Source organism: Salmo salar, chromosome 18, assembly GCF_965601325.2.
Source record: "Salmo salar chromosome 18, fSalSal1, whole genome shotgun sequence".
In the NCBI taxonomy this organism is placed as follows: Eukaryota; Metazoa; Chordata; class Actinopteri; order Salmoniformes; family Salmonidae; genus Salmo; species Salmo salar.
The window spans coordinates 96,636,161-96,647,595 of NC_138308.1; the positions used below are offsets into that span (position 1 = coordinate 96,636,161).

Here is an 11,435-nt window from a genome sequence, read left to right on the forward strand (position 1 = left end):
TGTCTCTCCCTCCCCCTCCTCTCTATATCTCAGGAAAGAGGTTCAGCTCTTCCCTTCAGGCAAGGTACTGGTACCCCCCCATAAGTAAGCGTTTCACTGTTAGTCTACACCTGTTGTTCACCAAGCAGGTGACAAATAAAATAAGATTTGACCTCTGATCCAGTTCACCGCCTAGCTTCAGGCGCTCTCACACATACTGTGTGTGTGTGTGTGTGCGTGTTTCCTTGTCTTTAAGTGAAAGCACACACTTGAACGCACAAATTCACTCAGCAAGTTGCCTCCAGCAGTATTCTGTTACCACATGTTACCACCCAGCCACAGTGACTGTCTCTGTTACCACCCAGCCACAGTGACTCTCTGTTACCACATGTTACCACTCAGCCACAGTGACTCTCTGTTACCACATGTTACCACCCAGCCACAGTGACCGTCTCTGTTACCACATGTTACCACCCAGCCACAGTGACTCTCTGTTACCACATGTTACCACTCAGCCACAGTGACTCTCTGTTACCACATGTTACCACTCAGCCACAGTGACTCTCTGTTACCACATGTTACCACCCAACCACAGTGACTGTCTCAACATGTTACCACTCAGCCACAGTGACTGTCTGTTACAATCAAATTTAAATCAAATGTATTTATAAATCCCTTCTTACATCAGCTGATGTCAAAGTCATGTACAGAAACCCAGCCTAAAACCTCAAACAGCAAGCAATGCAGTTGAAGAAACACGGTGGCTAGGAAAAACTCCCTAGAAAGGCCAAAACCTAGGAAGAAACCTAGAGAGGAACCAGGCTATGAGGGTTGGCTGGTCCTCTTCTGGCTGTGCCGGGTGGAGATTATAACAGAACATGGCCAAGATGTTCAAATGTTCATAGATGACCAGCAGGGTAAAATAATAATAATAATCACAGTGGTTGTTGATGGTGCAACAGGTCAACACCTCAGAAGTAAATGTCAGTTTGCTTTTTCATAGCCGATCATTGAGATTATCTCTACCCCTCCTGCTGTCTCTAGAGAGTTGAAAACAGCAGGTCTGGGACATGTAGCACGTCCGGTGAACAGGTCAGGGTTCCAGCAGGTCTGGAACAGCAGGTCTGGGACAGGTATCACGTCCGGTGAACAGGTCAGGGTTCCAGCAGGTCTGGGACAGGTAGCACGTCTGGTGAACAGGTCAGTGTTCCATAGCCGCAGGCAGAACAGTTGAAACTGGAGCAGCAGCATGACCAGGTGGACTGGGGACAGCAAGGAATCATCAGGCCAGGTAGTCCTGAGGCATGGTCCTAGGGCTCAGGTCCTCCGAGAGAGAGAAAGAGAGAGAAAGAATTAGAGAGAGCATACTTAAATTCACACAGGACACCGGGTAAGACAGGAGAAATACTCCAGTTATAACAGACTGACCCTAGCCCCATGACACATAAACTATTGCAGCATAAATACTGGAGGCTGAGACAGGAGGGGTCAGGAAACACTGTGGCCCCGTCCGACGATACCCCCGGACAGGGCCAAACAGGCAGGATATAACCCCACCTACTTTGCCAAAGCGCAGCCCCCACACCACTAGAGGGATAACTTCAAACCACCAACTTACCGTCCTAAGATAAGGCCGAGTATAGCTCACAAAGATCTCCGCCACGGCACAACCCAAGGGGGGGCCCCAACCCGGACAGGAAGATCACATCAGTGACTCAACCCACTCAAGTGACGCACCCCTCCTAGGGACGGCATGGAAGAGCACCAGTAAGCCAGTGACTCAGCCCCTGTAATAGGGTTAGAGGCAGAGAATCCCAGTGGAGAGAGGGGAACCGGCCAGGCAGAGACAGCCAGGGCGGTCCATTGCTCCAGTGCCTTTCTGTCACCTTCACACTCCTGGGCCAGTCTACACTCAATCATAGAACCTACTGAAGAGATGAATCTTCAGTAAAGACTTAAAGGTCGAGACCGAGTCTACGTCTCTCACATGGGTAGGCAGACCATTCCATAAAAATGGAGCTCTATAGAAGAAAGCCCTGCCTCCAGCTGTTTGCTTAGAAATTCTGGGGACAGTAAGGAGGCCTGCGTCTTGGGACCGTAGCGTACGTGTAGGTATGTACGGCAGGACCAAATCAGAAAGATAGGTAGGAGCAAGCCCAGGTAAAGCTTTGTAGGTCAGCAGTAAAACTTTGTGTACAACATGTGACCACTCAGCCACAGTGACTGTTTCTTTTGTCACATGTTACACGTGTGTGTGTGTGTGTGTGTGTGTGTGTGTGTGTGTGTGTGTGTGTGTGTGTGTGTGTGTGTGTGTGTGTGTGTGTGTGTGTGTGTGTGTGTGTGTGTGTGTGTGTGTGTGTGTGTGTATCACGTGGAATCTTAACACTCATTCCACTTTGCCTTTCTCATCTTCCTTTCCAGGCCCTCTCTCTCTCTCTCTACACATTTCCGTGTGTGCGCCTCGGACGGACAGGGGGAAGGACATGTGACTAGTAACCGGGAAAAATGGATTACCTCTCTCCAGCCAACATCTCCCAAGATGCATCCCTTCTCTTTTCCGACTCCGGTCGCCACGGCAACGACCTTTACCTCGGTTACCATGACTACGACCCCGGCATCGACGACCCCGCCACGGAAGATTCGTCGCCCCTCCCGCCCCTCCCTCCCCTCTACGCAGACACCCCCCTCCTGGATTTGGGAGACTTGGGAGGGTACGGTCCGGGGGTAGGGGGGTATGGGGACAGCTCTCTGGCAGGACTGGGGGACAGTACTAAGCTAGTAGGGGTCCAGGTGGTTTTAATACTAGCCTACAGTACTATTATACTACTAGGAGTAGTGGGTAACTCTCTGGTGATATACGTGGTGTATCGCTTCAAGACGCTGAGGACCGTTACTAACTTCTTCATAGCTAACCTCGCTGTCGGTAGGTAGCTTTTTATATAGACGGTCTGTCTGTCTGTCTGTCTGTCTGTCTGTCTGTCTGTCTGTCTGTCTGTCTGTCTGTCTGTCTGTCTGTCTGTCTGTCTGTCTGTCTGTCTGTCTGTCTGTCTGTCTGTCTGTCTCTCCCAACAAGCTACATTCAGAAAGATACAAAATAAGCAGGACCTCATTCTCAGTGTGTGGGTTTGTGTGTGTGTGTGTGTGTGTGTGTGTGGTGGGGGGGTTTCGATGCCCCTAGGTTAGTTTGAGTGATGACTCAGATGTTCTGGCATGTAATATTTTTATGTTTCTGAGAAATTGAGTTTAGTGAAGTGTGTGTGTGTGTGTGTGTGTGTGTGTGTGTGTGTGTGTGTGTGTGTGTGTGTGTGTGTGTGTGTGTGTGTGTGTGTGTGTGTGTGTGTGTGTGTGTGTGTGTGTTTGGATTTACTATTCTTGTGGGGACCAGAAGTCCTTACACGGATAATGATACAAGGAAAATTCGGACAAGTGAGGACATTTTGCCAGTCCCCACAAGGAAAAAGGCTATATTAGGCATAGGGGTTAGGGTTAGGGTTAGGGTTAGGTTAAAGGTTAGTTTTAGGGGTTAAGGAAAATATAATTTTGAATGGGAATCAATTGTTTGGTCCCCACAAGTATAGTAAAACAAACATGTATTTGCACGTCTGTCTGTGTGTGTGTGTGTGTGTGTGTGTGTGTGTGTGTGTGTGTGTGTGTGTGTGTGTGTGTGTGTGTCTGTGTGTGTGTGTGTGTGTGTGTGTGTGTGTAGGCATTCATCATTCCCATGTTTAGTTTCGTGTTCGTGTGACATTGGGTTGTAGTGAAAGTATTAACCTCGCCCCTGGTTTAAATACACCACACATGATTGTGTGTTTGTGTGTGTATCTCCCAAAGGTGTCACACTACCACTGGGCCAACAGGAAATACATGTGAGTGTTGAGTAGTGGAGACTCTTGGCAAGGTTAGACATGTTCAGTTCCAAGAGCAAAGAGTGTTGAAAAGGGAAGACTCTTGGCAAGGTTAGACATTGTCAAAGCTCAGGAGAAGACCTAGATGCTGACAGTTTTGAAGTAACAAAAGTTTATTACAAAAACGGGGGGGGGGGGTGGGGCAGGCAAACAACAGGTCAAAGGTCAGGCAGAGGTCAGTAATCCAGAGCAGAGTCCGAAAGGTACAGAACGGCAGGCAGGCTCAGGGTCAGGGCAGGCAGAATGGTCAAAACCGGGAAAACTAGAAAGCAAGAACTAGAGAAAGACAGACGCAAGGGAAAAACACTGGTAGGCTTGACAAAAACAAAATGAACTGGCAACAGACAAACAGAGAACACTGGTATAAATACACTGTGGATAATGGGGAAGATGGGCGACACCTGGAAGGGGGGGGGGGGGGGGTGGAGACAAGCACAAAGACAGGTGAAACAGATCAGGGTGTGACAGACATGTTCAATACCAAGAACAAAGAGTGTTGAATAGTTTAAACATGTTCAGTACCAAGAACAATGAAAGGTGTTTTTGCAGAAATAGTCCAGTCACCAGTGTCCTCATATGATATCAGTAGTAGTCATTCTCCTGCATGGTGTTTGTGATGTGATACGACAGCATGGTGATGTCCATCCGTTGCTTGTAAACCCGTTGGTCGGCTCCTCACCCAAAGCCTGTAGCCTTAAATCAGATGACTTTTCATGTCTTGTTTCTGTCACTGTCATGTCATGTGCTGAGGCTAACCTTGTGTCATGTCTAACCCAGTCTCTGTCATTGTTAGTTAAAGGTGTCGGACATCTCTTTCTCTCTCTCTCTCTCTCTCTCTCTCTCTCTCTCTCGTCTCTTATGTCACTGTTTATTTCTCACTCTCTTGTTTTATGTCAAGAATTGTTGTCAAAGCAATGTACAGTATATGTAGAATTACATAAATTAACAATATGTTTGAGCAAAAAGACTAATATTGTTACGTTCGTCGTAAGGATGGAACCAAGGCGCAGCGGGAATGTGTCTCATCTTCCTTTATTAACAAGAAAACAAAACAACGGCGAAAAAACAGTCCTGTGAGACACACAGCTACACACGGAACAACTACCCACAAAAACCCATGGAAAAACACCCCTACTAAATAGGACCTTCAATTAGAGGCAACGAGGAACAGATGCTTCCAATTGAAGGTCAACCCAATAAACTAAACATAGAAATAGAAAAACTAGAACGAACATAGAAATATACTAACATAGAACATTAACCAAAAAAAAAAAAAAAAAAAATACATAAAACAAACCCCCTGCCACGTTCTGACCTAACTACAATAACAAATAACTGCTTTACTGGTCAGGACGTGACAATATATACAGTCCCAGTCAAAAGTTTGGACAAACCTACTAAATCCAGGGTTTTTCTTAATTTTTACTTTTCTTTGTTCTTTATTTTCAACATTGTAGAATAATAGTGAAGAAATCAAAACTATGAAATAACACATATGGAATCATTGTAGTAACCAACATTTTTTTTTAAACAAATCAAAATATATTTGATATTTGAGGATTCTTCAATGTAGCCTTGTTGACAGCTTTGCACACTGTTGGCATGTTTATCATTTGTTTTTCAACAGGACAATGACCCAAAACACACCTCCAGGCTGTGTAAGGGCTAAAATATATTTAGATTTAGAGCACTGTCTTGGGTTAATACATGATTCCAAATGTGTTATTTCATAGTGTTGATGTCTTCACTATTATTCTACTATGTACAAAATAGTAAAAATAAAGAAAACCCCTTGAATGAGTAGGTGTGTCCAAACTTTTGACTGGTACTGTATATTAACAAAAACAATTATACATGGAAACAGATTTTTATTTTTGTATATTTTATTTAACCTTTATTTAACTAGGCAAGTACTTTTAGGGCTACAATGACGGCCTACCTGTCTATCTCTCTCTGCATTTCTCTCTCTCTTTCTCTCCCTCCCTCTTTATTTTCTCTCTCTCAACCACTTGCTCTCTCTCCTTCCTCTTTCTCTTTCTCTTTCTCTTTCTCTCTCTGGCTCTCTCTCTCTCTCTCTCTCTCTCTCTCTCTCTCTCTCTCCTCTCTCTCTCTCTCTCTCTCTCTCTCTCTCTCTCTCTCTCTCTCTCTCTCTCTCTCTCTCTCTCTCTCTCTAGCTGACCTCCTGGTGAATACATTGTGTCTTCCCTTCACGTTGGTCTATACTCTGCTCGGGGAGTGGAAGTTTGGCCAGGTGCTTTGTTTCCTGCTTCCCTATGCACAGGGATTGGCTGTCCACGTATCCACGGTGACGCTCAACGTCATAGCCCTTGATAGACACAGGTGAGACTTCATCAAGGTTAATTTATTAATTGCTTGATTGGTTTATTCATTGACTGAGTTATTGATTGACTGACTAACTGGCTGATTGACTGGCTGACTGATTGTTTGACTGCCTGACTGGCTGGCTGATTGATTGACTGGCTGGCTGACTGATTGACTGGCTGACTGGCTGGCTGACTAATTGACTGGCTGATTGATCGATTGACAGGTGTATAGTGTACCACCTGGAGACGAGGATGAGAAAGGATGTGTGTTTCGGGGTGATTGCCGCCACATGGGTACTGAGTGCGGTGCTGGCCAGTCCACTAGCTATCTTCAGAGAGTATGGTACCTTCAATCTGGCTCCAGGACAGTTTATACAGGTAGGTCTCACAGACACACACACACACACACACACACACACACACACACACACACACACACACACACACACACACACACACCACTAACCCTCTCTCCTCTTCTCCAGGTGTGTACAGAGAAGTGGCCGGGCAGCTCCACAGACGGGACAGTCTATTCCACACACACACACACACCCTAACCCTCTCTCCTCTTCTCCAGGTGTGTACAGAGAAGTGGCCGGGCAGCTCCACAGACGGGACAGTCTATTCCACACACACACACACCCCCTAACCCTCTCTCCTCTTCTCCAGGTGTGTACAGAGAAGTGGCCGGGCAGCTCCACAGACGGGACAGTCTATTCCACACACACACACACCCCCTAACCCTCTCTCCTCTTCTCCAGGTGTGTACAGAGAAGTGGCCTGGCAGCTCAACAGACGGGACAGTCTATTCCATCTCCATGCTCCTCCTGCAATACGTTCTCCCTCTAGCCGTGATCTCCTTCGCCTACGCCCGCATCTGGTCCAAACTCCGTTCTCACATGTCCCCCGCCGGCCGCAACGACCGTCACCGCCGACGTCGCAAAACCACCAAGATGCTGGTGACCATGGTCGTGGTGTTCGCGGTCAGCTGGTTACCGTTCCACGCTTTTCAATTGGCCACGGATATCGACAGCTCCGTCTTGGACATGAGGGATTTTAGACTGCTGTACACGCTGTTCCACGTGGTCGCCATGTGCTCGACGTTCGCCAACCCTCTGCTCTACGGGTGGATGAACAGCAATTATCGGACCGCGTTCATGACCGTGTTCCGCTGTGACCAGAGGATGGATAGTGTCCATCCAGAGGCGGGAAGACGGAACGGAGGAGGAAAAGAGGGCGGAGGGAAGGAAGGAGAGGGGGGCGGGAAGGAAGGAGAGGTGGGAGGGAAGGCGGGAGGTGAAGAAGAAGGATTGAAAGAGGGAGGAGGAGGAGGAGGAGGAGGAGGAGGAGGAGGGACGAAGATGGACCTAGAGGCCCAGGACGTTGTGGCGAACCATCTCAATGCTACAGACCTCTGAGAGAGAAGAAGATAGAGAGGTAGTGAAGGAGAAAGGAGAGAGAGATGGAGAGAGCGAAAGAAAGAGAACGTAAGAGGGTAGGGAAGAGAAGAGACTGAAGAGAGAAAATCACTGAGATGGGAGAAAGAAAGGCTAGAGAGAATAATTGCATCTTTGAAAGAACATAAAATGAGGGTGAGAGAGCGACAGAGATAGAGAGATTAAACCACTGCTTCCGGGAACACATAAATAAAGAGAAAATGTCAGAGATGGGATGAAGCAACAAAAAAAAACAAAGATGACAGAGAGAAAATAAAATGAAAAGGAGCTTAAATTTCTAACCAGTTTAGTTTGTTCCTAAGTGGGGAACAGTAATGGGCTGGGACTGGCTGGCTGGCTGTGCACAGGTTGATGATGACCTAAATGTAGTCCCAAATGCCAGAATTTTTTGGGGTTGCAGCTTTAGAGTTGTTTGAAAGGTTGTTTGTATCCCAAATGGCACCTTATTCCCTATCAGGGCCCTGGTCAAAAGTAGTGCACTATATAGAGGAATGGGGTACCGTTTGTTTGTGTGTGTGTGTGTGTGTGAGTGCGTGCGTGCGTGCGTGCATGTGTGTGTCTCTTGATGTCTTGGTATTTATATAAGTCAACGGGTGAGATGGTGAAAATGTGAAAGGTAATGTGATGAGTCACAACGATAGAGAGTTCAGGAAAATAATCTAAGACACTGGTGACATTAGAAAAGCATGACAAACCATAGCATGTTGGGGAAACTGTGGCGTGACATGGGCGCCATTTTGGAGACATTTTGAGCCGCGATGGATGAAATGGTGGCAAATCATGATTTAACATTGATGGACTGACTGAAATCCTATATAATACATGAATACATCATTTATACATAATGTGGATAATGGATATATAATAGATGCATAATATCCTGGTATTTTTTGCAAGAACGATGCATGGTCATCAAATGTCTCATGTTTATCATAGAAAGAATGTAGACAGCTACATTTCCTAATGTTTTGCTTAAAGTTAATCTTGCATTTTACCCGGAGAAAAATAGGCTTGGCTACAACGAGAAAAGTACCTGAGAACAGTAGCTCTACATCAGTCAGAGTGCAGTCTGCTGATAGAATGATGGAGAACAGTAGCTCCACATCAGTCAGAGAGCTGTCTGCTGATAGAATGATGGAGAACAGTAGCTCCACATCAGTCAGAGCGCTGTCTGCTGATAGAATGATGGAGAACAGTAGCTCCACATCAGTCAGAGTGCTGTCTGCTGATAGAATGATGGAGAACAGTAGCTCCACATCAGTCAGAGTGCTGTCTGCTGATAGAATGATGGAGAACAGTAGCTCCACATCAGTCAGAGTGCTGTCTGCTGATAGAATGATGGAGAACAGTAGCTCCACATCAGTCAGAGCGCTGTCTGCTGATAGAATGATGGAGAACAGTAGCTCCACATCAGTCAGAGAGCTGTCTGCTGATAGAATGATGGAGAACAGTAGCTCCACATCAGTCAGAGAGCTGTCTGCTGATAGAATGATGGAGAACAGTAGCTCCACATCAGTCAGAGTGCTGTCTGCTGATAGAATGATGGAGAACAGTAGCTCCACATCAGAGAGCTGTCTGCTGATAGAATGATGGAGAACAGTAGCTCCACATCAGTCAGAGTGCTGTCTGCTGATAGAATGATGGAGAACAGTAGCTCCACATCAGTCAGAGTGCTGTCTGCTGATAGAATGATGGAGAACAGTAGCTCCACATCAGAGAGCTGTCTGCTGATAGAATGATGGAGAACAGTAGCTCCACATCAGTCAGAGTGCTGTCTGCTGATAGAATGATGGAGAACAGTAGCTCCACATCAGTCAGAGAGCTGTCTGCTGATAGGATGATGGAGAACAGTAGCTCCACATCAGTCAGAGTGCTGTCTGCTGATAGAATGATGGAGAACAGTAGCTCCACATCAGTCAGAGAGCTGTCTGCTGATAGAATGATGGAGAACAGTAGCTCCACATCAGTCAGAGCGCTGTCTGCTGATAGAATGATGGAGAACAGTAGCTCCACATCAGTCAGAGAGCTGTCTGCTGATAGAATGATGGAGAACAGTAGCTCCACATCAGTCAGAGCGCTGTCTGCTGATAGAATGATGGAGAACAGTAGCTCCACATCAGTCAGAGTGCTGTCTGCTGATAGAATGATGGAGAACAGTAGCTCCACATCAGTCAGAGTGCTGTCTGCTGATAGGATGCCCGTTTGTGAATTCTCATCCGAGTGGAGAAGTGCAACTGAAGCACAACATTAGTCCTGATGTCGAGCAGAAATTACAATAAGAAGCATTTTACATTTTTGCGTTTACAAAACACAGCAAGATATTTCTTACAGGACAACCATTTGAAAGTAAACTTTTTTTTAATCAAATGCTTTTTGTTGTTGTTGCAGAAATGCCTTCTCGAACATGTGAACTTTCATGTGCCTTAATAACAAACTTGTATGCCATCTGTAAATATGATTAAAATTGTTAAATTCCGAGCCTAGTTAGATTAGCCATAGAAAAAGACAGGAACCTTGCCGCTAGCCATGATTGGCTGAGATAATGGGTGGGCTGGACATGCCGAGAGATGAGCTCGGATTGGTCTGCCACGTAGCACGCTTCTGTCTATTTGAGCTGGTCAGTATGTGTAGATAATCCTTTCGAACGCAGCTTTTTTTTTTTAAGATATCACATAGTAGAACTGCAAAAGTGTTGCTCTCCACTTTCTGGAGGACCGAGTTTTGAAATCAGTGGAATTAGAGTATGATAGCTAAGGAGATGGAGAAAGTTCTGGCGTTTGATTGTAAATATGCAGAGGGAGTCGAAAAGAGAAAACACAGAAGACTGTTAAATAAAACATCTGTCTCTGGATTATATCTTCAAACTAAGGGCACCCATGGCATCTGTGACAGAGAGGGAGAAGCGTCCATCCATGTATACGGGTAAGATAATCTAGCAAGCTACATTTTCAGATATTACACGTATCAAATTTAGTCAGAAAGTCGTTTTTCATTTCAAGTTAAAGCGTACTGTTAGCTAACGTTAGCTGGCTGGCTCGTTAGCTAACGTTATGTGTATGATCTGTGTTGTAATAAAGTATCTCAGAGTCATTTATATTGCTAGTTATAGCCTAATGTTAGCTAGATAACATTGAACCTGGTTGATTAGCTACTTGCAGATTCATGCAGGGTAGTAACGTTATGGGTTGGGATTTTGGTTCGTTGTTTACCTAGCTAGCTAGCTACATGTCTAAACAAAAGACTCCACTATGCAAGTAACCATTTCAATAGAATGTTCATGATGTCACTGCGACAACTGTCGATAGACGTAGCTGGTAAATTCGCTCTGGCTATCTACTCCGATTTCAGAGCACTCTCGTCTCAGTGTGCAAGAACGCAGTATAACTGATGAATTTACGAACGCCCTACACCCGTTGAATATGGCCGGTGTCAGTAAACGTTGGCAAGAAAAGTGTCATTAAATAGTTGCCAGTAGCACAGTTACAGTCACCAATGCCCTAAATAACATACACAGCATAACCAGCTCTGTTAGGGAGAGTAAAATGGTCAGAGTGAGGTGTTCTCTCATTTGTGTCTGGAAGTAGCTAGCAAGCAAGCCAAGTTTAGCCAGTTAGCTTGGGTGCTTGACTGTCGTTGTGAGGTCAGAACGCTCGGATCAAGCCTAATCCTCCACCAAAATGTCCAGTGTGCACTACACTCTGAATTTACGAACGGACAATCTGACGACAATTTGAGTTTCCAAAGGCCCAGAGCGCACTCTGGCAGGTCAG

The 11,435-nt window shown here is 45.8% G+C and overlaps 1 protein-coding gene across 1 annotated transcript in view; it reads left to right on the forward strand.

Annotated features, from left to right (window-relative positions):
- The window catches only part of LOC106578155 (neuropeptide Y receptor type 2), a 14,308-nt gene extending 5,387 nt beyond the window's left edge, over window positions 1-8,921 (forward strand). Inside the window, exons 2-5 of the mRNA XM_082965368.1 lie at window positions 2,401-2,902; window positions 6,059-6,224; window positions 6,433-6,586; window positions 6,970-8,921. Coding sequence (XP_082821494.1) covers window positions 2,485-2,902; window positions 6,059-6,224; window positions 6,433-6,586; window positions 6,970-7,626 — 1,395 coding nt within the window. The 5' untranslated portion in view covers window positions 2,401-2,484 and the 3' untranslated portion in view covers window positions 7,627-8,921. The remainder of the gene's footprint in view (window positions 1-2,400; window positions 2,903-6,058; window positions 6,225-6,432; window positions 6,587-6,969) is intronic.
- Window positions 8,922-11,435: the final 2,514 nt, after the last annotated feature.